Here is a 26,947-nt window from a genome sequence, read left to right as displayed (position 1 = left end):
GCATCTCTTACCTGCAGCCTGAAGCATAATAGTCCATGCTGCCACCCATTCTGCTGTCTGTGTTAGCCAGGCCTGTGCCTAGCAAAACAGTTCAGTTGATTGTTTTGATTTTCTTTGGCAGTGTTTCTCAGACTGGCACACAAGGAGCCCTGTGACTTTGCAAGGGTTCTCCAGGTGGTACACCTTTGCAAGAACAGCCAGCAAACCCTTCTTGTTCTCATCTGCAAAAGTAGAGCTCTCTCTATTTTTCTAGGAATGGTGGGCAGATACTCTCCCCCTCTAGGGACAGATTAATCTTCTCCCTCTTTCAAAAGGCAAGATCTTGTAAAGCTGCACCCTCTAAGTGACCTAACTTCCAGGATTCCCTCAGAGTACCAGCCCAAAACACAGACTCTGATGGGCTGCCTAGGAATTCTAATTGTCTGAGTACTACCAAGGAGGTTTAATTCTAATGAGGTCATCATAGCTAGAGATAAACAATTTTATTTGGATACTATAATGCTATTTGTTTGTGTTTACAATCACTCTCTCACTTTCTTTCTTCATAATTTAATTTTGGGGTATCTATTTTGGGGTATCCCTACCAAGGTCTGCTCTGCTATGTACAGACTTACAAGGTCTTGCATTATTCCTTTCTGGAACTCCTTTAAAGCTAATTTCCCCTTCTTTGGGTCCAGTTTGAGTATGATTTAGGTCAGGGCATTTTTAAGTTGTGGCTCTATAGAATCAGCTATCCTGAGACCTGACATTGTGGTAGGTACTATGCTGACAATAAAGTATAACTGATAAACTCTAGAATTTTGAAGACACTAGAGGACTGCGGCCTCCATAGGACACCCACAATTTGCCACACACTTTGAATGGTTGCTGTCTTGTGTGTGGCAGGCATCAGTGGGGGAGGAAGGGAGGGCCTGTGAAAAAATTAAAATGAGAATCTCTGGGTTGCTGCAGTTTGAAAACCTCTAGTTATGGTATTTATGAAAAGGAAACTTGCAGCAGAAGTGAAATCTTATTATAGGACTTAGAGCTGATGGCTAAATGTAGCCCATTAACCATGAAATGTGGCCCACTAGAAGCTCAAAAAGCCTCCTGTTTCTACTGCCTGCCAGAACCCACAAAAAACAGGAGTGTTGTGAGGCTCCTGGGAGCCATAAGCCATGCTCAGCCTAGTGGGTCACTTCAGGCCTGGCTTACTTGGTTTCCAGGGAAGGAAAACAAAAATGAATAGCAAAATGGAAACTAAAAATTCAACATCATTTTAAAAAATTCAGACAATTCTGGACACCATTTATCATAATAATCATGCTTTGGGGTCACTTCCAAGGAAGGATGGCAGGTTCATATCTAAACATGGGATAGTTTTCCATTAACTTAAATAAACAAAGAAAGCGTTCACAATGACTTGATTCAGGGTTTTCTTTTCTTTTTTTTTGAGTTGCAGTGATGAACTAGGAGGTTACTTTGGTTACATTAATTTAATTTAACTGTCATGCAGTCTCTTCATGTTCAAGAATGTGTTTTTTTGAAACACTGCAGAAAATGATTCTGAACAGAATACATGGAAATGTTCCATATTAGTTCTGAAGATGATATACCACAGGGGGAAAATCTCTTTTATCTACAATCATTTTTTGAATAGTCTCCAACATTTATTGGTCATCGTGGGTGGGTTAGAGTTATACTCATACTGGGTTGATTTCATGCTTGCTAAATCTACAAGAAGGAAAGATTTAAAGAAGCACCTCCAGAGGACTCCATACAGTTTAGTTTATATCTTGTCTTGACAACTGGTGTCAACATGCTGTCCAAAGCATGGGTTCTGAATCTTGATGATAAACTGCATTAAAATTATTGTGTGTTTTTTTAAAAAATAGCTACATTTACAAGTTTGTTTGCAACAACAAAGCTAAAATACATTCCTTAAGATCCTCTATTAAAATCAATTCAGATTACATTTTATAGAGTCTAATATTTTTGTCTATTAATAAAAATATAACAATAGTATTTCTCCTACCCCACAATGTAATGAGCAATGTTTAAGCTTAATCCTTCCATTGAAATAAAATGAGATAAAAGAGCTGAATTTTGATTGGAATGGAATCTCCAACATGCTCTTTCTCTTTAAAAAAAATTAGTACTGTTTTGGAATAAGAGCCAGGAGGAGAATGGAGGAAGAAGGTTTATTAAAAGGGGGAGACAAGTAATTACCTTTTGTAATTCAGTTTTGGGAAGCCAAGACATGAAGTTCTCCTGCATATACTCCACTGAAATGAATGAGAACTTCAATTGCACAGGAGCACTGCTAACTAAAGCCCTGGTCAGCAAGTAGTTGTACAGAAAACACCCTTCAAGGTTAATGAACCACAGCTCTACTCTGCCTTCCCACCCCAACAGACAGCTAGCAATTCCAATCACATACCTCGCTTGCCTCTAGGTTTGCAACTGGAGGTAACTGGAAAGGAAAGGTCCCCTGTGCAAGCACCAGTCGTTTCCGACTCTGGGGTGACATTGCTTTCACAATGTTTCTATGGCAGACTTTTTACGGGGTGGTTTGCCATTGCCTTCCCCAGTCTTTTACATTCCCCCCCCCCCCCCAGCAAGCTGGGTACTCATTTTACCTACCTCAGAAGGATGGAAGGCTGAGTCAACCTTGGGCCGGCTACCTGAATCCAGCTTCCGCCGGAATCAAACAGGTCATGAGCAGAGAGTTCAGACCACAGTACTGCAGAACTGCTGCTTTACCACTCTGTGCCACGGTAACTGAGTCTGTTATAAATTTACCTCCTGTAGTTTTGGATGCTAATCCTTAAACTTAAACCTTGAGGTCAAGTTTGAAGGCTAATTACTGAAGATGGATCTGTAAAATACAGATAATCCACTTTCCTATGAGACTAGTCAGTTTTTGATCTAGTGTTTTTCTCCTGTTTGACAGCTGAGCTGAGCAGTAGTGTTTGCACATAGACCACAAGTGGTACAACCTGCAAAGGCTGTGGCATTCCTGGATAGGAAAAGGAGGAGAGTGGCCTGACTATAGTGCAGTATTTGGACTGTGTTCCTGGCTATGTCAGTGAACTGCTGCAATCTACTCTATTCAGTAGTCTAGAAACAAAGCAACAAGTGAAGTATATTTGTCTGTGAGCAACTACAATAGGGTAATAGCCATATCATATTTGTATCATTTCCTATGTGAAAAAGCAATGAACTGGCATGTGTATTTCACTGAGAGTCTGCCTCTTAGGAAGATAATTCAGGAAGCATGTTTGTTCTTCTTGGTGACCTACTTTCCAAGCTTACGTGCTCCATATATGTGTAGTTCTTATTGCTAGGCAAAGTAAATTTTTGTATGAAGCCTAAACATCCATGAGGGGGGATAAGATTGTACCAGCCCCAAGAATAATCTGGAAAGCCTTTAAATCTGATTTATTCAATATAAGCCAATAATGCATTCCATTTTCTGTGACTGGTATGAAGCTGGCAAAGGGGGCTTCAACCTGGTGGTTGGAAAGCAGTGACTGTTAATGCACACTCACCACGAGAGCTAGGCAAGAAGAAGCTGAGGCTGACAAAAAGTACATGACAAAAAGTAATGGAGATGTAGTAGAGGAGATTGAGATGGTGCTAGAGATGACAGGGCTAGACTGAAGCCATGGGAGCAGTCAGAAGTAGTGAGTGTTCTCTAGTGCAAGTTTCTTGCAGGTTAGGACGGAGGCCTTAAACCAGGCTGGGAGTGAACAGGCAGATGCTGCCTATTAGTGGATAGCCTTAGGCTGATGAGTCAGGCTGTGCTAGTATTAGTACCAGGCCTGGACAACTGAGAGGCCTTACTGCAAGCCAATCACAAGGGCTACTGTAGCACACCTCTGTTTCCTTCTGTGTCAAAAGAGGGCTCTGGAATTTGAATATTATGTGTTGTTTACCAGGGTAGAACCCAGCTTTGCATTATGAGGTTCCTGATTCAAGCCTCAGATCCCCTAGTAGGTGGCACAGTACAATGCTATATCATGGTTCCAGGATAGGTTTGCTGAAAAACTGAGGTGTTATTGCAAGAATGAAAATGAGGAAGAGTACTGAATAGAGAGAGGCTGTCCCCAGGATAGGGAGCAGAATGACAGAAGCCTGTACAAACACTGGCACAGGGAGAGCTGATATGCCTGTCATACTCCCTGATTTGAAGACAGGTAGCATTTATTCTTACTGAGGTCTTCAAACTCCCAAAAGCAAGGAGTTAAAAGTTGTCTGGGCAGTAGGCCCAGATGTACAACATTCCAAACATTGTAGGAAGTAGCAAGGGAATTTAAAAAAAGAAAAGAAAAAGCTTTTGACAGAGATTGCTGATAGCCTGTTAATGCAGAGGAGGAAACCAAAGGATTTGCAAGGTTACTAATGTTGCTCTAAAGTGTAAGAAAGGATCAAGGGAGAATCCGGCAGGCGTTCAGGATTTGAGCTTGGCTTTTGCCATAAGAAATGTCATGGGAAGAATAATAAAAAACACATCGTGGTATCGCCTAAAATATGAAAGAGGCAAGAAGAAGATACAGCATGATTAATTTTCTTTGGTGCTTCAAAAATCTTTCCTCCACCAGTATAAAAAAGAGTATAATTTGTCAGAACTCTTCAAAGTGTAGTCCTTCAAAGAAAGACTGTGCATATGAGAGAGCCAACATTTACCAGGAAATTTACAGTGCAATCCTGAGCAGAGTTTCGCTATCCTAAGTCCATTCTGCCTAGCACTTAGATAAAAAGGCTTAAATATGTTGAATAGTCTCACTTGTAAAGATACAAACATGTGCTGCAGGCTCCACATCAGACTGTTGTTTCAGATCAAACTATCAGCTTTAGCCAAGACTAGGTCCCAATTTTTGCCAGTCCCTTTGGGCTGTATACTTCTTTATATGAAATGCATAAAGGAAATAGTGCCTCCTGCCCCATACTTCAGTGAAGTATGGGCCCCAAACTTCAGTGGCAGAGCACCTGTTGTACGTGCAGAAGTCCTAGGCTCAATCCTTGGCATCTTCATTTAAAGGATCTCAAGTAGCACATACTGGATTGGCCCATTGCTCTTAGTTGGCTTAGCAGCATCATATGTCCAAAATCAGTTATCTGAAAAGACTCAGAGCTTGAGTAATGTGAGGTGTGAATTTTTTGAATCAGAGGCTGGACAACCATTTGAAAATCCCCTAATTTGGATTTCCTGCACTGAGCAGGGTGTTGAACTATAAGGCCCCTTCAAGTTGTGTGATTAAACATGACATTTCTTCTTTCTTCCATCATTCCAAGGTTGGTAAAATGAGTAGATGACTAGAGAAGGCATTGGCAAACCATCCAGTGACAAAAAGTCTGCCAAGAAAACATTGTGATGTTTCCTTATATAATATTGATGCATTCCCAACATCATATTTGTTCTCTAGTGCTATTCCAACATGTGAGAGTAGTGTGAGCCAGATGACACATGAAGTATACAGGTTAGTTCTGAGGTCTCCACCTTGTGTAACAGTCTTATGTGAGTTGCAGGTTCTCTTTTCCCACAGGTGTGGTCGCTCTTCCCCAGTGCATATAGGGAAAGCTGAAGCGCCTTCCTGTGCATCTTCATCTCAGTGTGAACTGGGCACCATGTGCACAGAAATTAAAGAAAACCGACAGCTCATGTCTGATTTTTACACAGACCCAATCTATGTACTTAATAAATTGCTATTAATATTCATTAATAGCAGAGTTCATGTGTGCAGATGGAACCCTGTCTTGAGTGTTACAACTTACAGTCCCAAGGCTCAGAGATGTCCTCCTTGAGAGGTCTGGGTTGTGCTTTCTTCCAGGTGCATTACATCTGTTCAGTGTGGTCAGCTTTTGAATTTCTGAGGCACCACAGCTCTCTGCTTCAATGGGGGTGCTTTCTGGTTGTCCTTTAACAACAAGCTGTGTACCCCAATTGCAATTGCACATAGTTTTTGCACTAGCATCGGGTTGTTAGGTGCCTGGGCAACAAGGGCTTGGATTTTTCCAGCTCCGCAGGCAGTGATCAAGAGTAATGAGATGCGGCACATGCTTGGATTGGTTGAATGTATTGCTGTGTAACCATGGGCTCCAGATTGACACAGGTTTAAAAGGGCAACCAGGCAACCTGTGGCTTGTTACATAAAAAGAGCTGTGCTGAAGGAATAATTGCACTGAAGTGTAAACGGCTGGTGGGAACCGCACTGAAATACCAAGCACTGTTGTGATTATCTGGTTGTAGGAAGCAAACTGCAGAGATTAAAATGTTACATAAGGGAGCAAGCAGCATGAGTCAGGGGTTTGGGGAAGAATGAGTCACAGCCAGAGGGATCTGAGCCAGGCATGTAAAGTGTAGAACAGAGGGACTGAGGGAGATATCCTAAGCACACTTACTTGGAAGCAAGTTCCAATGAAACCCCATTTCAAGTAAATGTGTTTTTAGAGTGGAGGTTCCAGCAAGGATAATGACCAACTAGCAAAACTTAAAAGAAACAGCTGGCTTCAGACAAGGGTCTTGCGATAGCTTAGAGCAGCTCACCCAGAATTTCAGCTCAGGACAGAAAGCTTATTGCCAAAGTCAGCAACAGAAGGGACAAAGCAGTATAAATCACTTCACAACAGAGCACTGGGTTCATTTTTGGCAAATGAGGGGGAATCAATGGCATGTAACTATTAGGGAAGATTACTGGAATAGTACTATGAAATCCAAGTTGATCTGTATCCTGCAGTAACACAAGGGCTTAGAGTAGGGAATTGCCTCCCTCCTTTAAAGTTCTTACACTAATTTTGCACTCTTCTATAGATATGAAAGGGCAGCAAGACAAAGTGGAGAGCATTTTTATAGTCAGCTTTTCAGAAATGTTTACAAGTGTGGGTTGTGTGTGTGTTTACAAGGCAATTCCAAGCAGTTAAACCCTCAGTGGACCTCCAATGGACCTCTGCTAGGGCTTGCATTGTTAGTTTTTATAGCAGTCCTCAAGACTATGCATTGTGGAATGTCATAGAGGATGATGAAATCTCTTGTTAGTGATTGACTGAGCTTCTCTAATGTTACAAAGAAGGCAGGACCAGCCAAAGAGTCTATGGCTACCATTGGCTGAGCTGCTCAAAGAAAGGCAGTTTGATTGATAACAAGCACTGAGCTGCAGGTTATTGGCTGGCTAAGGAGTCAAGAAATGTGCATGAATAGTCCCACAGAAATAGGCAAGACCTAAAGGCTATCTATTCATTCATAACCCTGCAAGGAGTTCAGGGCTGCACACAACCCATTATTTTGCTGAGGTTAGACTAAGATAAAATGTCATCACTTCTTCATACATTACAAAGTACACAGAGTGGGTTGGGATCCACACCCCAGGTCACATATGTCAGGTCACATATGAGTTGTGGTCTTTCTCAGTTCCCTTGTGTACAGTGCGCAGTTAGGACCATAGCATATGTGAAAAACGGGCTTCAGCCTTTTCATCATCTCATTCAAAGTAATAGCAATATATTTTGAACTTAACTGTGTATTAGCTTCCAGGACACCATGTAACTGAGTGATGAGCTAAATATTTTAGCAATAAATAGAAAAGTCACCTGACTCATAGTATAGTAAGGATGAATGTTACTTAAGGAAGAGGCCTGGTTATTAGAAACACTAGTTGCTAAACAACTTCAAAGTGGCCGTGGGGAAAGAGAACCAGGCTGTGTTGTATCCGCAGTTCAGGGCTTTAGCGAACATGAGTATTTCAGGGGAGTAAAGGAGACAAAATGCATAAGCAGAAAACTTAGGTCAATAAATGACCTAAGCAAGATACAGAATGGCCAGAAATGTAAAATGACAGCCGTGCAAGACTGAACTGTGTTAAATGGCAATTTACTTGCAATCCAGTTCATTCACTGTTGTGCAATCCTAGTGTTCAGTTGTAGTTTTAAATTAAACCCTAAGTTACTTTGTGTTCCCCCCAGTAGCTAGTTTGGAGAAAAACTAACCACAGGAGCAGGGAGAGGTTTAGGGTACCCCACCCCACAAAAACAGCAGAAGATGTGAAGTGGGGAAGGGTTTTCAGGACAGAAAGGAAAGGAGTCCTTAATCTTGTGGGGATATCATGGGAGAAGACTAGTTGGCTATAATGCTGACTGGCAAAGAGCAAGGAGGTGGTGAAGCTAAGAGACAACAGCAGATAGAAAGACATGAAGGGCAGACTTCAAGAAAAGAAGCAGAATGAGAGAGGGGGGAAGTACACGCTGCTTGTCTTGATGAGGAAGGCCAGTGATTTTGTGTCATTAGTGATAGAAGAAGACTTGGGTCCAGGATTGACTACCAAAATAGAAAGCTTGGCAAGCCCCTTTTTTGCTCTGAAATTCATCTAGGTTTAGATAGGAGGAGCAGTGTTGTTGGCCAAAATTGGTGCAGAATTAAGATCCTCACAGCTGTCAAGCCAAAATTCAGGATCCAGTTGCTTGTGGTGGCAGGGGAAAGGTTTGCACTGCAATTAGTGGATTTTTAGGATCTTAGTCCCCATTGGTGGAGAGGTCAAACCCAAAGCTGCCATAGGACATTTAAATTTCATTTTTGGAGGGTTGCTGTTGAGCGATGTCCCTAAGTGATATAAAGGGAGGGGGAGATATGTGTGGCTCATCATAGTAGAGTTAACTGGGTAGCAAGTACAACTTGTGCCTAGTGACAATTGTCAAGGAGATGGGCTGATTTTCCAGGAAGAACTGAAAGGAAGATTCTGGGAAGGAAGATTATTCTCCAGCAAACATGGGTGGGTACTCATTACCACAGTATGAGGAGTCTGGGAGGATCACATATAGGAACTTTGATTAATGTACCCCTTGTTTAATAACTGCCGCATTATATAATAATTATATACATTATATAATAATGTGGTCTGAATTCTCTGCTTACGACCTGAGTTCGATTCCGGCGGAAGCTGGATTCAGGTAGCTGGCCCAAGGTTGACTCAACCTTCCATCATTCCAAGGTCAGTAAAATGAGTACCCAGCTTGTTTGGGGGGGCGGAGAGTGTAAAAGACTGGGGAAGGCAATGGCAAACCACCCCGTAAAAGTCTACCATGAAAATGTTGTGAAAGCAACATCACCCTAGAGTCAGAAACGACTGGTGCTTGCACAGGGGACCTTTCCTTTCCTTCCTGTTTAATAAGAGCTGAGTCTCATGGCAGCCAGCCTATCTCCTCTTGAATGTGCCTAAGAGAATACATGCCTTAATTGAGATACTCTTTCTTGTTATCAGAAAGATGGGTTCACTCAAGCCTCTGACTTTCCTATACTAAAATATTTTGGGGTTCACCAGATACAATTCTCGGGGGGGGGGGCTTTGGGGGCAACATGACCTCTTCCTCTCTTCTACCCTTTTCCTATATCTTCTGTTTTTTATGTGGGAGCAGAGGACATGTGTAGCTTTTGCTTTGGAAGAAGTGCATTATCAAAAATATCCTCTCCATTTACTTGCAAAAATAGGTGATTCAGAAGGAAGGGTGGGGAAAGAGAAATATGTGTATGAGAGAGAAAAGATGACAAAATGAGGAAGCCCTCTTCACATCCTCCCTTTTCTCCCTTTCTCATGCTAACATCTTTTTTTACACAGGTACGCATGCTTGAGTCAGGAGGACAGTTTCATCACTGAGGAGCAAAATGAGGTTTTAGGTGTCTAACTTACCATTTCCTTATACTATTAATGGGATTATTTATTTAAAAAGATTAGCTTCTCTGTATATAAAATGCCACTTGCCCAGCATTCTGTCATGCACTGGTTTAACCAAAGAACCAAACCTAGGATGGGGCTGTCCATATATTAATGGATGAGACCGTTGGGAGCAGCTGGTGTACTAGAATGGCAACAGATAAAGCATTTCACTGGATCTGACACCATTGCAGCAAGAATAAAACCAGCCCTCCCCCCCCCCCATTAGATGGCCAAGCTGGGATCCTGCAGTGCATTGTACACACATGTGCACTGTATAGGTTCATGCAATATTTAGTATACAGCCCTCTTGCACACACATAAACTTGATAAATATATACACATGTACATATTACCTTAACAAGAATGTTCCATTCCACCTTACACTGTTTTCTGCATACTTCTTTCATAGTGAGTCAGCATTAAAGAATTAGTTACAGTCATCTGTTCAAAGGAAGAAGGAAAGAAAGTTTCTTTCAAGCTCTGAGATAGGAAGGAAGCTTGTTGGAAAATATTTAGCTTTGTAAAGTGTGTGTGTGGCAAGGGGACAGAGGACAATCATAAAGAATAAAGTCAAATAATTGATGGTTCTATTTGTGATTTGAGTGTTGTGATCAACTTTGTTTTCATTTGTTTTCATCCTTTCCCCCCTTTTTTTCCCCAAGGCCCCACCTGGAATCTGCCACTGGTCCCCAGTTACTGGACACACATGGAAAGTTCAACTGGGATTTGTAAACTAGTTTTGAGGAATTTGTTTATTCAGCTTAGAGGCTTTCAGTTGGTGTCAGATGCCAAAAGAAAATCTTGTCACTGCCCTGAACTGAATTATAACAGGAATAAAACTGGGGAACTGCACACAAACACAGTACAAAAGATTTAACAGTACAAGTTTGTTTTATGTTAAATCTTTTAATCAGTGAAGGAAGAATTTACGAAGGTTAAATTATAGATTGCTAAAATATTTAATTCATCAAAAATTCAAATCACTGTGATCTGAGGGGATGCTTTGTTATTGTTATTCTTCTCCCATGACTTTCTTAAGTAGAATGAATACTGAGGGCAGGGGGTTCATCAGCCTCTCTGTAGAAGAAACTAGATGCAAATGCATAAAGTCTTTCTAGAGAAGGTCTGATGACTGTGTCAAGGATTGGACCAGTGGGCATAATCACACACACACACATACAGAGTGCAATTGTTCTTTCATATCCTATATATACAGATTGCTTCGGTTTCTGGTTTCTCATTGACGTCCAGCTCATTGTCTTTCAAAAAGGTTGCTCTGAATAGTCTTTTAAGATTGGATTTTGCTTAGTTTTAGCCTCTCTCCTGTAGAGGGGATAGGTGTGTGATACAAGTCCAAATAAATCCATAAATCTGCCTTGCAAATAATCCCAGACAAACTACTAGCCCAAAAGTCTTTTATATAAATAGGCCTGTCCATGACTTGTGGCATATTTGGTGACATGAATCAAAAGAACTGAATCTCTTTATTTTGCAAAAGCTTGCTTGCTTGATGGCCTGGAGATTTCTGACTCACCATAGGCAATCAGTGGCACATCCATTTACAAGTCTTGAAATAAATAATATTTATGCAGTGTTGCCATGACATAAATTTAGAGTTAGGAGGCAATACTGTTTTGCTTCTGCAGGGGAACATTCATGGATCATAGTTGTCATTCATTATGGGAATGGGGTTACAAAGAACAGGAGCTATTTGACGCCTATTTCATTAATGACTGGAGGGCTACTATTTCCTTATGTCTGGATTCCACTTTGCATCAGAATGAGGAAAAGTTACATATTTGGCTGCATCACATTGGACTTAAGCACATCAGCAAGTCTAACCTAGTGAGGCTGATGTTCATCCAAGCATTACTAGTGCACCATGGGATTCAATCACAGGAAAGCCACAACTAACCCACTCAGTTAACATGAATCAAATCTCGAATCTATGATTCTGCTGCATGCCTTTAATGGAAGGCAAAGAGTAGAAAAGTCAGTGCTCTCTTTCCAAAGTCTGTAACTATGCTGTCTTTTTTGTTTGCTTGTTTTTAAAAAGATATTGATGAGTGTACAGCAGGCACTCATAACTGCCGATCGGATCAGTTATGCGTCAACTTAAGAGGATCATTTGTCTGCCAATGTCTTCCTGGGTATCAGAAGCGAGGGGACCAGTGTATTGGTAAGTATTTCATGGTAAACAAGCTATACAATGGCTGGCAAGATTGATTTGCAGACCTTTTGACATCAGATCCTTTTATGTTTCTTTATTTGCTTACATTTCAGTTTTTTCTGCCTTAAGGACTCAGAGCAGGTTACATGTGTTTCCCTCTGTATTTTTAGAAAAAATGAACAAATTCATGTCTTATGTCACAATTTATATAGTCTCTTTTTTTATCCCTGCTCTAATGCTTTCAATCAGGATCAATGGATGGAAGTGCTGGATTCATGCTCCCCAAGCTGAAGTAGCATAACTAGATGTATTCAGAAGGTGTGGAGAGGGTCCTGACACTCATCTACTGCATCTTTAAAACAGTGCATTGGGAAGCCTAGTTACTGCATGGGACCCATGTCCCAATGCAGTCTTGCACTGGAACATTTTTGGTATTAAGATGAAGGAGGTTGCCATGGTGCTTTGCAAATAGACCTTGTACCACAAAAGATAGAGCAGCACTGCTGTACATGTTCAGTTTGCCATAGGTACTTTAGAGCTACACATTTGAGCTACATGTCAATCTGATCTTTTCCTTAGATTTGTATGTTGCCAGCCATAGACATAAATTTACAACTTTCCACTCTACTCAGCTATCTCCCAGGATAAAGAGGATGGCAAGTAAGACAAGGTGGTGATAGGACAGCGAGCACAACAGTGGCCAAAACTGGAAGGAAGGGGCTATGGCTCAGTGGTTAAGAGTCTGCTTGGCATGCAGAAGGTCCCAATTTCAATCCTCAGCATTTCTGATTAAGAGGAGTAGGCAGTGAAAGACCTGTGCCTGAGACCCTGGAGAGCTGCTGCTGGTCAGAGCAGACAATCCTGACCTTGATAGACCAGTGATAGGCAGCTTCATGTGTTATGTATCAAGAGAATCTAAGCATACTAAGACCTTTATGGCCTACATTGATTAGAAGTCAGTCTTCAGACTCTCCCTGTCATTCCCTCCATTGGACTTGAACCTTTGGTTGGGTGAAGGAGCAATTTAAATGTATTCATTGTCATATTTCTATCCTGCTGTTCTTCACAGAAGCTCCTTCAATTCATCCTTACAACAATTCTGTGGAGTAGGTTTGACTTGGCTTTGAGATCACCTAGTGAGTTTTATGGCAAGCAGGACTTTGAGCCTTCAGTACTCTAATCACACCCCACTGACATTCAGTGACATATCATGGAAACAAAAGGATAAACATCCCCTCTCCAACACCAGTTCCCTTATCTTACAAGAACCCATGTGGAGCAGCTGATTTAATTAAAAAGAAGGTGGAGAATCTCATTACTGGCCTCCTGCACTGTGTATAGTTTTACCCTTATTTTCTGATTTTGTGACATAATTACAGGCATAGAGCACAAACCTGGAAAATGGAGATTCATCCCAATTTGTGGTTTGTGAGCCCAACAATTTACCAAACCAGTTCAGTTCGTGAGGTTTGGAATAAGATCTTCCCTCCCACCTTTCTGCTGGCAGTGGCTCCCTGAGGCCAGCAGAATGGAAAGGGGGAAGATCTTGCAAAAGCCAATTAAAGGGAACATTCCCTTTAAATAGCTTTTGCAGATGAGTACCACATGCGAGTGAAGTCGAATTGGTGAGTTCGCCACTTCTGGGTGAAATTACCACTTGGACTTCACTCATGCATGGCTTGCAAAAGCCATTTAAAGGGTACACTTGAAAGTGGGGGGAAGCAAAAGGCATCACTGAAATGGCTTGTATCTGTTTTAGCCTAACAGCTGATGGGCACACCATCCCCACTCTTAGGCTGAAATGGATTCAAGCCATTTCAGCAATCCCTCTTGCTCCCCCCCCCACCCCAGTTCTCGCCATGACCCTCCAAAACTACGTGAAGGGTTGTGAGGGAGTCATAGATAGGGATGGACATGAACTTCCAGTTTGCAAACCATGAAGCAGCAATTTTTGTCAGGAAATTAGGTTCATGATGAGGTTCATGCCCATCTTTAATTGAGACCCTAACACTTTCAGGCTTCTCCCTGATTTACCTGTTTTAATTAATGATTTTCTTCATTAACTTCAGAGTGACTACTGAAAGATGTTGGAGGAGGGGTAATAATTTATTTTGGCACCTTCCGTCTGAAATTTATTAACTGAATTTATGTAATGATAATTTGTTTTTCTTTTGTTCTTTTTGTGGTAATTTAGACATAGATGAATGTATACTACCTCCATTTTGCCACCATCGGTGTGTGAACGTCCCTGGCTCATATTATTGCCAGTGTAACAGTGGTTTTCAGTTAGCAGCTGACAATCATACTTGTGCAGGTGAGCACTTTTGATAATTCCAAAGAAATTAGCAGCTCTGGACATAGAAAGGCATATCTAAAGACATTTCCACTGCCTTCTAAGTAACTTTTCACAACAAAAGGTTCTATAAGAAACTGGACATTTATGTGTTCATAGGGGACTTTTAAAACCTGGGGCAACCTCTGCTCCTAAAAATGCCAAATAAAAATACAGTTTGAAGTGCAAATTAAAAACAATAAAAACACTGTGGTGACCATTTCCACTCACACAGAGTGCCTTCCACCCTCATCACCCTTTCAGGTTCAAGCCTTCAGTAGTCTAACCACCGCACCCCAGGACATCACATGCTACCATTCTTGTCTCTTTTAAAAGATACAAAGAACCATGACCATTTCACACCTAGCGATGTGCAAAAAAGTTGGGATTTTTTCAGTTTGAGTCTATTGGATCAGGAAAATATTGGCATTCCTGAATATTTCCAAATCCTAATATCAGTATTGTGGTGCACAGTGATAAGCTGCAGTATTGCAGTCCAAGTTCTGCTCACAACCCATAACAAAAAGTCACAAGTTCTGCTCACAACCCATAACAAGAAAACATTGTGATGTGATGTCACCTCTTGGGTCAGTAATGACTTGGTGTTTGCACAGGGTACTACCTTTACCTTTTTATTGGGATTTGGGTAGATATTTGGGAAACCCAAATTTTTTCAACTCCATTTTACCCAATAGGGCCATCCCCATATGGCATAATGGAGTTGAATAAATTTGGGTGTATCAGTATTGTATTGTATTAGAATCAATATTGTATTGGGTAAATATATGAGAAACCCGAATTTATTCAACATTATACCCTATAGCAGGAGCGTCAAACTCTTTTGTTATGAGGGATGGATCTGATATAAATGAGACCTTGTCGGGCTGAGCCATGTGTGTCATAAAATGCAATGCCAGGTAACGGAGATATACATTTTATAGAGGACACAAATAACACAATTAAAGTTTTTTTTCAAAACTTAAAACATGCTTAAAAGATTAGCACCCTTGCAACATTTTGTTTATATAACATTTTCTGATAATTGACACTACTTGCTTTGAATTATTGTATCAAAATCTGGAGACAATGTCTGTGCTGTAGCAATCTTGTGTATGCTGTTCAGGTGTTGTTCAGGTGCATGTCTATAAGTTGCAAACTTACTTTTGATTTATTGACATTCATTGCAGAAATCTCATGGTCAATGCTCTGAGCCTAAGATCCAGGGGAAAACATGAAATGGCTAGCATTGTGAGCGTTTGTACTTAAGTTGCTTCATGTGCTGGTCAGCTAATGAAGAAAACAGAGGCTTTGCTCTGTAGCTCCTGTGCTAGTGAGCAAGCCTGGCAAAGCAAGCTGTAATGCAGAAGGAAGCAAGAGAGAGAGAAGGACGCAGATAACAGTGAATTACTCGCAGGCCTGATAGGAGTCCTCTGGGGGCCTGATCCGGCCCTCAGGCCATGTGTTTGACACACCTGCCGTGTAGGGACCATCCCCATAGGGTATAATGGAGTTCAGAAGACATTTAAAGCTAAACTTTAAATGCCTTCTGAGTTCACTCACTGAGTTGCTCTGCTGTGGTGGCATTTAAACTTAGAAGGCATTTAAAGAGTCCACAGTCTCTTAAATGCCTTCTAGCCACACCTGAATAAAAATCAAATAATATTGGCTTTTATTCAGGCACAGCTATTTCAGTACCCAAATCAGATTCTCTAATCTGATTCAGCTAAATAAATACCTGGAAAATACCAGCAAAGGTATACAGTATGTCACAGAAGTGAGTACACCCCCTCAAGTTTTGTAAATATTTAAGTATATCTTTTCATGTGACAACACTGAAGAAATGACACTTGGCTACAATGTAAAGTAGTGAGTCTGCAGCTTGTATAACAGTGTAAATGTGGTGTCCCCTCAAAATTACGCAACACACAACCATTAATGTCTAAACTGCTGGCAACAGAAGTGAGTACACCCCTAAGTGATAATGTCCGAATGGGGTCCAAAGGGTCAATATTTTGTGTGGCCACCATTATTTTCCAGCACTGCCTTAACCCTCTTTGGCATAGAGTTCACCAGAGCATCACAGGTTGCCACTGGAGTCCTCTTCCACTCCTCCATGACGGCATCACGTAGCTGGTGGATGTTAGAGACCTTGCACACCTCCACCTTCCATTTAAGGATGCCCCACAGATGCTCAATAGGGTTTAGGTCTGGAGACATGCTTGGCCAGTCCATCACCTTTACCCTCAACTTCTTTAGCAAGGCAGTGGTCATTTTGGAGGTGTGTTTGGGGTCGTTATCATGTTTGAATACTGCCCTGTGGCCCAGTCTCTGAAGGAAGGGGATCATGCTCTGCTTCAGTATGTCACAGTACATGTTGGAATTCATGGTTCCCTCAATGAACTGTAGCTCCCCAGTGCCAGCAGTATATATATTGCATTCCTTTTCCTGGCTACTTGTATTTCTCAGCTTACTTAACATGTTCACTGGCAGCAGAATTCCTAAGTGATCCTAAATCACATATATATGGGACAGTAGAACATAATCCACATAGGACAGACTAGCTTTGTAGTTGCATTATAGATGTAAAATACCGCAACAAATAAAAGATGGAAAATGCAAAAAAACACTGGAATGCATCAAGTTAGAAACAACTTCATTAGATAATCTGTAATATTAGCACATGGGAAACTTTTAGGTAGGTGAAACTGTTCCACAAATACTCAGCTGTACCCAAGGAGAGAAAGAACTCTGGAATAAAGATGAAGAATACTTGCTCTTCATAGAAAACAGAACAAGAGGCAGCTAGCACAGTCCCAAAGACCACACATGCTTTGTCAGGTGTCTCAGCTAGTGTTGGCTGGCAAGAGTTATTTGGCATACCTAGAAGAGCTGTCCTGCAGGCACAGGCCTGTTTCTGTCCACAAAATAGTCTGTGTGTCAAGTAAACCCACCTCACTTCCATGCTTCCTAGATTTCTTGTCAGGTTACATATCAGTTTCAAATAGTTTTTCCACAAATCCAACCATTCTTCTTTTTCTCCTTCTCCTGTTCCCATGTTTATACCTTTTGCCTTACTACCCCATAAACCCACACACACACTCTGCATCAGGCTACCACACTTTTCTCCTTCAGGTCCCTTCCCTAGTCACCCCACATTAATGTAAGAAGCCCAGGACTATGCAGACGGAGCCCACACCAGTGTTAGCCCAGTTTCCCTATGGTTAACAAGGCATAGGAAGTAATCACAACACAAGCATGTTCCTAGGTTCCCTGATGATCCCATTGACATCCCATTGAGAGTTTGTACCAGTATAGTGGTTCTGACACTATTGGTATATTGTGAATACTGGAAATCAATTTCAGTCACACAAGAAATGGAATACTGGATGGGCCTTTGCAAAGGAATGGATGACGCTTCAGGTAGGAGAGGCTTCCATTAAGTTCTATAAGATACAAGTAAATGGACTGTTACTGTTGAGGCAAGGCCAAAACCTACTGAAATGGCTTCCAAAGATTACCATAGAGGTCCAATACATTCATATGGGAGTAGGCAGTCATACTGCTCCCAAGCCACATAGGGCCTTAAAGTCTATACCAGCACATTGAAGTTGGCCCAGAAACAAACCGGGAGCCGGTGTGAATAGAGTGCTACAGTCTCTGTGAGCCACACCAGTCAGTGGTCTGGATGCAGCATTCTATACCAACTGTTGCTTCCAGACACACTTTTAGGGTAGTCCCACATAAACCTCATTGCAGTAATTTTATTTATTTATTTATTTATTTATTTATTTATTTATTTATTACTTTAAATTTCTAACCTACCCTCTCCACAAGCAAACTCAGGGCAGCTAACAATCAATTCAATTCAGACATTTGTAATTACAATTTAAAACCAATAAAATACAATTACAATTTAAAAAACCATTCTGTGGTGCTGTACACTTCAATATAGGTGGGCTCTTCTTTCCTGATGGTGGTCCTATAGTAACCATAGCTCTTTAGCAATGAGGGGTGGCAGTCCTCTCCCAGTTTAGATGTTAAAGGCCTGTCAAAACAATTCAGTGTTGCAGGCCCTGCAGAAAGTAGAGAGATCCCGCAGGGCTCTTATGGCCTCTAGGAGGGCATTCCACATTTCTGGTGCTGTCACCAAGAAGGTCCTAGCCTGGCCTCCTTTGGTCCAGGGATGGACAGTAGGTTTTGCATCCCTGAACGCAGTGCTCTCTGGGGAACATGTGGAGAAAGGTGGTCCCATACACAGGCAGACCCTTGACCATAAAGAGCTTTAACGGTCAATACCAACACCTTGAAACGGACTCAGAACACAATAGGTAGCCTGTGCATCAAGGGAGCACCATTAACAGCTGTGCCGCAGCGTTCTGCACTAGCTGTAGCTTCCGGGTCAGGGTCAAGGGTAGCCCCATGTAGAGAGCATTACAGTGATCTTTTATTGCAGGGCTACATACCTAAACTTTACTTCTGAAATTCCTGCTTGCTTTCATATTGTTGTGCCATCATATATGCTCTTAAAATGGGAATAAAAATGGAAGGGAGGAGAAATTGCATTTAGGAAAAATAAATATGACCATTTTGCAATGTGTTAATGCTCTCAAGCACTGCAAACTGATCTACTAGTGTGTGAGACTTGTGTCGTAAATGTAGTGGAATTTTAAGATAATAGACCTCCAAGGTAATAAATAACTTCAGATAAATCTTAAAACAGTGGCGTGCTGAGAAGCCTTATCAGTATGTGTTCCTTGCAGCAATTATTTATAAACCTGGTCCAAAAAAATAAAAACCATAGTAGGGGATGGGAGAAATGCTGGAATGTGGCATTAAATGGCCACATGAAACATTTCTGGAAAACTGTTATATATTAGGGAAAGGGAAAGGTCCCCTGTGCAAGCACCAGTCATTGCCAACTCTGGGATGACATTGCTTTCGTAACATTTTCACGGCAGACTTTTTACGGGGTGGTTTGCCATTGCCTTCCCCAGTCTTTTAACACTTTCCCCCCAGCAAGCTGGGTACTCATTTTACCGACCTTGGAAGGATGGAAGACTGAGTCAACCTCAGGTCGGCTACCTGAATACAGCTTCCACCAGGATCGAACTCAGGTCATGAGCAGAGAGTTCAGACCACAGTACTGCTGCTTTACCACTCTGCGCCACAGGGCCGTTAATATATATTAGAGTAGACTCTTTTTCCCTGAAACAACTTTTTTGCTGGTGGGAATTCTTTTCCTAGAGTAAATGGACAATCCAATCCTCATGGGCAAAAAAAGTGTAGGTGGTGGAATGGGGGTGAGGGATGATGCTTGTTCTTGTATCCAAATACAAAGAACAGGCAAAAAAAATCATTCCCTAGTCAGTTTGGCCCCCATATTGCCTAGTTGCTCTTTTCCATGGCTCAGCAAATGGGACATTTCTGACATTCTTAGACAGAAAATAATACAGTGAGAGATGGCCAAGAGATACCTGAAATGTTCCTGTATTAAGAACACTTGGGAGGGTGTCAGTTTCAATCGAGAAAGCGCATGGGAGAGATACATGTACCTTTCCCCTCATTCTTATCAGATTCCCTGTGGCTGTTTGTGTTTGTTTGGTTTTTTTGAGGCAAAATTGTATATTGGAGTTTCAATCACAAATACCCAGTGTCACATTTCGTTTCATTCTGAGTGACATGGCTAAAATCAGGAACCCTTGGTGCTGTGTACGCCACTGCAGGCCAAGGATATTGTGCCGTTGTCTGAGAAGAGTTCCTAGGCTCTGGTGTTTCCTCACCCACCCACCCAGGCCACTTGTAGGCTCTCCCATAAACACACACACCTGAAAGGACTGCAAAGGATTCCAGGTGGGGGTGAGAGTCTGTTTGGATAAAAGCAATATCTTGTGACAACTGGCTTTGAACTCCTGCTCAGTGGATTCCTGTAGCTCAGTACTGACACCAAGTGCATGCATAGCCTACCTGACCGCTGATTTTATGTTATGAGTTTTCCTGCCCATATCAAATAAAATGGCAGTAAAAGACTGCAACAATAGTCAGTTCTCTTCTGACTGCTAGACCAACTTTGTGCATGTCCACAAAAAGTATAACTTTACTGACCAGCTATGTTAGCAAAAAAAAAAAGAGTTACTGTTAAAAAGCTTCCCTGTTTAGACCTCTAGAGACAACTGCTACTCATCCATCCTGAGTGACCCAGTTTGTACTTGGATATGCAGAACTATCATGGAAACAATGGACAGAGGCATTGTTAGGGTTACAGATTTGTAGGGGGATTTATTAACTATCTAGCAGTGCTTAACAATTTGAAATTGGTCACTTGGTTCACAAGTTAGAGGTCAAATTAGAAAAGGTAGGAAGAATTGGCATACATCTTAGGGGGTAGGGACTGAGGTTGAGAAAAATGGTTTACAGGGAAAGAGTGTCATGATCCTGATCCAGATTAACACACACCCCCTTCTGTCTCCTTTCCCCCTTTAAAAAATGACATGAATCTACTAGGGCTGCCAGCCTCCAGGTGGGGCCTGGAGATCCCTTGCTTTTACAACTGATCTCCAGCTGGCAGAGATCAGCTGCCCTGGAGAAAATGGCTGCTTTGAAGGGTGGTCTCTATGGCATTGTACCATGCTGAGGCCCCTCCCCAAACCCCACCCTTTCCCAGATCCACCCCCAAAGTCTCCAGGTATTTTCCAACACAGACCTGGCAACCCTAGAATCTGCCAGTATCATGTATAGCTTAGTCCTAAATCACAGTTTCATGGGAAAATCAGGTATGGTGGGCATACTTCCTGCCAAAAACCTATATGCACGCATGAAGTTGTAAATGCTCTGGGTTTTTATGTACTTTGTGCATCTTGATTTTTGTGTTCCTTTATTGGCTGGCTTTTCAGGGTTGTTAAATATGTTTGTTTTGTATGATTTTATCTTGCTTTATTCTGTGAGGCACCCAGGGCCAGCCCTAGACTGTCTGGCACCCTAGGCAAGGCTAGCTTCTGGCAACCCCCCCCCCCCCGGTAATGATAATGTCACCAAGTCACATGGGGTGCCCAATTTGGCACCCCCAGAAAGCCAGCACCCTAGGCAATCACCTAGTGTGCCTACTGGCAGAGCCAGCCCTGGAGGCACCTCAGGCACATCTCTGAAGATATGGAATGTAACTGTTTTAAATACATAAATAAAGCCTGCAGCCTGGATTTGCATGTGCATGCTTTCAAAAATAATTTCCAGGGGTAATAGATCTGCAGAAGCAGGGCTGCAGAAACTCTGCCAGAGACTTTCAGAGCTGGATTCCAGTCTTCAGCTACATAAATTGTCCTGACTCAGTATAAGGCAGCTTTTCAAATGTATCTTAACTGTCTGGTGAATGAGCATAAGTACCACTCAAGAGAAGATCTAGCTGTGTGTAAAGATTTTTGTTACATATCCTTTTTAGACATAAACGAATGTGACACCACCAACTCATGTGCACAACTGTGCTACAATATCGTCGGCTCCTTCCTCTGCCAGTGCAATCAGGGCTTTGAGTTAAGCCCTGACAGAATCAACTGTGACGGTGAGCTTCTGTTTTCTAGATCGGTGATTTGCAAAGGATGTGGGAGGTGGGGGGAAGGGAAGCAGGGAGCCCCTTCAGTTGAGCTTGCATAGCGCTGGTGATACAAGGCCAAAGACACACTAAGTTGTTCTTGATCTTTCATCCGAAGCCGAGGTTTGAAAGAGAGCTTTTATTAGCAAGTTCCCTAGCAGCTATATTCCCTGCCTTCTGATCCAGCCAAAGTTAAACACTTTGAAGTCCTGTTGATTTTATTGGAAGAATTAAGCACACACTGCCTCCCTGCAGCTGTCATCCTGGCACCAAAAGCTCCCAGTTATCTGGACTGATTTGAAAATGGTTGATAGTGGCATGGTGGTTTTAATAGGTGTTGTTTCATTATTCAAGTTGTCCAGGGCTATCTTTGTAGAAAAAGCCCAGCAGGAACTCATTTGCATATTCCCCCACAACTCCCTGACATCACCATTGTTTCGCATGGGGCTTTTCTGTAGAAAAAGTCCAGCAGAAACTCATTTGCATATTAGGCCATGCCCCCTGCCAACAAGCCAACCGGAACTGCATTCCTGTGCGTTCCTGCTCAAAAAAAAAAAAAAAAGCCTTGGAGTTGCCCTTCTGATGTTGGCTTTCACGGTTTTATCATGTTTACTATTGGTAGTTCTTATGATACAGTTTTCTGTATTATGAACTACATGTGGTCGGTTTCTGTGTGGCCTGTATTACCAGTTGTATGTTGCTTTTTTGGTTTGGTGTGTTGCTTTTTTGCTATTTTAGGGCTGTTTTTATATTGTTTTAACTTGTGTAAGCTCCTCATTAGAATTTAGCTGAAAGTATGGAGTAAAAATGCCTTGAATAACTTTAGTTAATTATTTCTGTTTGAAATCAATATATCCTTCACTTTGCAGTGGGCCCATTGTTCAATTAATAGAACATGTTTTGCATGTACAAGCTTCAGTTGTTACCGTTAGCATCTCCACTTTAAGAATTTCCTGTGTCAAGGCTGGGAAAGACACTTTGCTATAGGCCCTGAATCTGGGTGTGTTTTATTCTAGCACTGAATGGTTGTTTTCTTTTGTTTTTGCCATCACTTCAAACTATGTCACTATTTTGCAGATGTTGATGAATGCAGAATGTCCACCTTTAGATGCCAATATCAGTGTGTCAATGAACCAGGAAGGTACTCCTGCGTGTGCCCCGATGGGTACCAGCTGGTCAGAGGGATAAACTGTCAAGGTGAGCATGCTTCTTTTATGTCTGCAAGATTAACAGCAATCTATAAACCATAAAAACCATAGATAACTAAAGTGCTTAGTTGTCACAAAGGCATCTCTGCATGGTACAAATCTGATTAATGCAAAAGAATTTGGTAGTCTTAAGTCATGGAGAATAGGTAGGTGGAAGAGGGCTGGTTTAATGCTCCTCCTCTTCACCAGCTCTTCCCCCACAACCTCTCTGTTGCCTTGCTTTATGTCCAATCTCAGAGCCAGCTAGACTGAAAAGGCCAGGGGGGAGAGTTGTAAGTGATAATCAGCAGTTGATGGAAAGGTTATACACTCCTGTACTGCCTGCCAATTGATTCTGTGGGTGTGGCATTCACTGCCAGAGGATGTAGTGATGGCCACAGGAATAAAAAGCTTTGAAGTGGGATTAGATAAATTCACAGAGGACAGGCCTGTCAATGGCTATTAGCTATGGTGACTGAGGGAAGCCTCCACATTCAGAGGCACAAGGCTTCTGAATCCCAGAGCCAGGAGGCAACATCAGGAGAAGGCCTTGGCCTCTATGCCCTTTCATTGGCCACTGTGTGAGGAACTGGTTGGCCACTATGTGTGACAGAATGCTGGACTAGATGGACCATTGGTCTTATGTTCTTATGTCCAGCCCCTATATTAGGGTTAGCAGGCAAAACCAAAGTGTGGAAGTTTTGTTCTTCCCTGAATATGTGAATTGACTACTTTAAATATTATTGTGTTGTGAGGGGACATGCAAAGCTACCTGCAGAGTTATGTCTGTGATGGTCCATTCACACATACCAGTCCTCTGCATGTGCAAATTAGCCCTTAGCGTGGACTTTAATGGTTCATTTAATAGAGTCCTATTAGGCCAAACTTTTGTCATCTCTTCTTCACTTAATGTTTTTTGAAAACTTGCTTTTGTTGTTTCCTTTCTTTCCTAATTTAGATATAAATGAATGTGAGGTGGGTAATGAATGCCGGGAGGATGAAATGTGTTGGAATTACCACGGTGGGTATCGCTGTTATCCAAGGAATCCTTGTCAAGAGCCTTACGTCCTTGCATCAGAAAAGTAAGGGAAACTATCCTAGCAAGTCCTTAACAAGCATTGTTTTCAAAGTTAAAAACTGAACAGTCTGCACATGGATGGAGTTCGTTTTTCAGTCGTTGTGGTTTCTTTTACAGTCGCTGTGTCTGTCCAGTGTCCAATCCCCTTTGTCGAGACCTGCCATATTCCATTGTACACAAATATATGAGCATCCGCTCAGATAGATCCGTGCCATCTGATATCTTCCAAATCCAGGCAACCACCATTTTCCCCAATACTATTAATACATTTCGGATCAAGTCTGGAAATGAGAATGGAGACTTCTTTTTGAGAGTGAGTATTCTGAGTGTGGTCCGAAAATTACTTTTCGGTTCAGGTGTGGTGTTCTAGAGGCAAAAAGGCAGTCATATAGACATGGGGAGTTCACAAATAATTTCATTCCTGAATGACAGTCGCTTAAGACTAAAATGCTAGGTCAATGTCAGCAGTTTCGTGGATTTATGGGAAACCCTATTGGCTCCTTATGTCACCTGATCCATGCTGAACTGATAGCTACAGTACTACCTTCTAGCCATCTGCACAGATGGCACAGCAGAGCCCAGAGATCAGACTGGTTGCTCCTGCATCTGGCAATCTGCCACAGTGGCGCAGATAGTGAGGCATCTGAATCCTTACTTAAGTTTGGGAAGTGCTCTCCAATCTAGGCAATCTACAGGCTCAGAGGAGGTAGGCTTGCATCATTTGCCATTCTCTGGAATCTACATTGCAGGGAAAAGAATGAGACATAAACTTTATATATGCTGTAATTGCATCATTTTTATTTAATATTTATTTACTTAATTTCTACTCCACTTTCCTCCACAACATTTTTTCCTTTTCCATTTTCTCCTCACAACAGCCCTGTGAGGTAGGTTAAGCTGAGTTTGTCACTGGCCCAAGGTCATCCAGCAAGTTTCCATGGCAGTGAGGCTCCTGATCTTCATCTCCAAAATCCTAGTCCTGTGCTCTAACCATTTCACATTTGTGTTGGAGTTTTTCCTACTTTCCTCAAGTGGAAGGATGGATGTATATTTATTTTTAAACATAAATGGAGGGCACAAGCAAGGGGAACCTGACTTTTGTCTTAGATTTGATTGACATGTTCAAAAGGAAATACATGAAGGCATCCCCTCTGATACGATTTTAGAATGCTGGAGGGAGATTACACACTTGAATCCTTCTCCCCTTTAAAAATTCCCTACTTTAAGAAACCCAGTATGTTGGGAAGACTGAACTACAGCCTGTCTCCTTTCTACAGGTGGGTAGTTTTTATGCATGGAACTTTCCAGCATGCTAAGCAATTTGACAAAAATCTTCAAAATGTATCTCTGTCATAATCAATAATAAATTTTTAAAAAGGCATACTAGTAAATGTTTAAAACTGCTCAGAAAAAAAGTTGCATATTTCTAACTGAAAAGTTTTAAATTTTTTGTCTTTCAGCAAACAAGCCCAGTGAGTGCAATGCTTGTATTGGTGAAACCATTATCGGGGCCACGAGAACATATCATTGACCTGGAGATGCTGACAGTCAATAACATGAATTATCGGTCGAGTTCAGTCCTGAGGTTAACGCTAATTGTAGGACCATATTCATTTTAGGCACTGCAACTAAGTCCTTTGCCCACACCCAGAGCAGCCAAAGAATTATCCTCTTAAATGAAGCACTTATGACTTTATTTATAGATTTTACATTTGTTTTTGGTTTTTTAAGAAAAAAACTTTATTAAGGAAATCAGTACCTGTAATCATGCTTTTGCCTTGTATAGTTCAGAAGTAGTATACGTGTTTCATAATATAACCTGGGCATTGCCACTTTTTTTGTATAAAGATTGCATTTCCTCCTCTCTGTATAATGATACCTTTATCTGGCACCTACCTATAACAAAATATCTTTGCTTATATGATTTTATAATATGTGATCCTTTTCCTAGAATAGCAGGTTACTGTCAAAAACAGAGCTTCTGTGATTTAAAAAAAAACCTTTTAAAAACTAATACTCTTCTACTGTAAGATTCAGGTTTGTTTTAAATACAACAATGCCTTTCTAGTGAACAGGGCTTTTTTTGTAGCAGGAACTCCTTTGCATATTAGGCTACATCCCCCTGATGTAGCCAGTCCTCCTGGAGCTTACAGTAGGCCCTGTACTAAGAACCCTGTAAGCTCTTGGAGGATTGGCTACATCAGGGGGATGTGGCCTAATATGCAAAGGAGTTTCTGCTACAAAAAAAGCCCCGCTAGTGAACATGAGAGCCTGCCTACAATGGTGACTTCATTTAATTCAGTAGAGGAAGCTGTCCTGTGTTCCTAATCTTTGGCTGCACCATGGAACCAACATGTATAATGCATACAAACAGGGCTTTTTTGTAGAAAAAGCCCAGCAGGAGCTTATTTGCATATTAGGCCACACCCCCTGACACCAAGCCAGCCGGAACTGCATTCCTCCACAAAAAAAGTCCTGTGCACAAGGTAGTCCCCTGTGCAAACACCAGTCATTTTCGACTTTGGGGTGATGTCACATCACGACGTTTTCACAGCAGACTTTTTATGGGGTGGTTTGCCATTGCCTTCCACAGTCATCTACACTTTCCCCCCAACAAGCTGGGCACTGTTTTTACTGACCTCAGAAGAATGGATGGCTGAGTCAACCTTGAGCCAGCTACCTGAACCCAGCTTCCACTGGGATCAAACTCAGGTCGTGAGCAGAGAGCTTGGACTGCAGTACTGCAGCTTACCACTCTGTGCCACAGGGCTCCACACAAGACATTCATACATGCACTGAAATGCGCTGAGGATGGAGGGACATGAATAAGTCCTACTGAGATGTAAATCAAAAGAGACTTAACTGTGCTTTATTATTGGTTTCATCAGGTTTTTAGATTTCCTCCCTCCCTT

At 41.7% G+C, this 26,947-nt stretch overlaps 1 protein-coding gene across 4 annotated transcripts in view; it reads left to right on the top strand.

Moving 5' to 3' along the window:
- The window catches only part of EFEMP1 (EGF containing fibulin extracellular matrix protein 1), an 84,522-nt gene extending 58,839 nt beyond the window's left edge, over positions 1-25,683 (top strand). For 2 of the 4 annotated variants that reach the window (XM_060249309.1, XM_060249317.1), the window contains 7 exons: positions 11,743-11,865; positions 14,051-14,170; positions 21,621-21,740; positions 22,848-22,967; positions 23,916-24,039; positions 24,153-24,348; positions 25,496-25,683. In XM_060249309.1, coding sequence (XP_060105292.1) covers positions 11,743-11,865; positions 14,051-14,170; positions 21,621-21,740; positions 22,848-22,967; positions 23,916-24,039; positions 24,153-24,348; positions 25,496-25,654 — 962 coding nt within the window. In that variant the 3' untranslated portion in view covers positions 25,655-25,683. The remainder of the gene's footprint in view (positions 1-11,742; positions 11,866-14,050; positions 14,171-21,620; positions 21,741-22,847; positions 22,968-23,915; positions 24,040-24,152; positions 24,349-25,495) is intronic. The other 2 variants (XM_060249324.1, XM_060249333.1) reach the window with 2 other exon arrangements.
- Positions 25,684-26,947: the final 1,264 nt, after the last annotated feature.

The sequence above is a fragment of the Heteronotia binoei genome, chromosome 1 (assembly GCF_032191835.1).
Source record: "Heteronotia binoei isolate CCM8104 ecotype False Entrance Well chromosome 1, APGP_CSIRO_Hbin_v1, whole genome shotgun sequence".
NCBI lineage: Eukaryota > Metazoa > Chordata > Lepidosauria > Squamata > Gekkonidae > Heteronotia > Heteronotia binoei.
The sequence above is the reverse complement of the archived record's forward strand: the minus strand, read 5'-3'. Positions and strand labels throughout refer to the sequence as shown.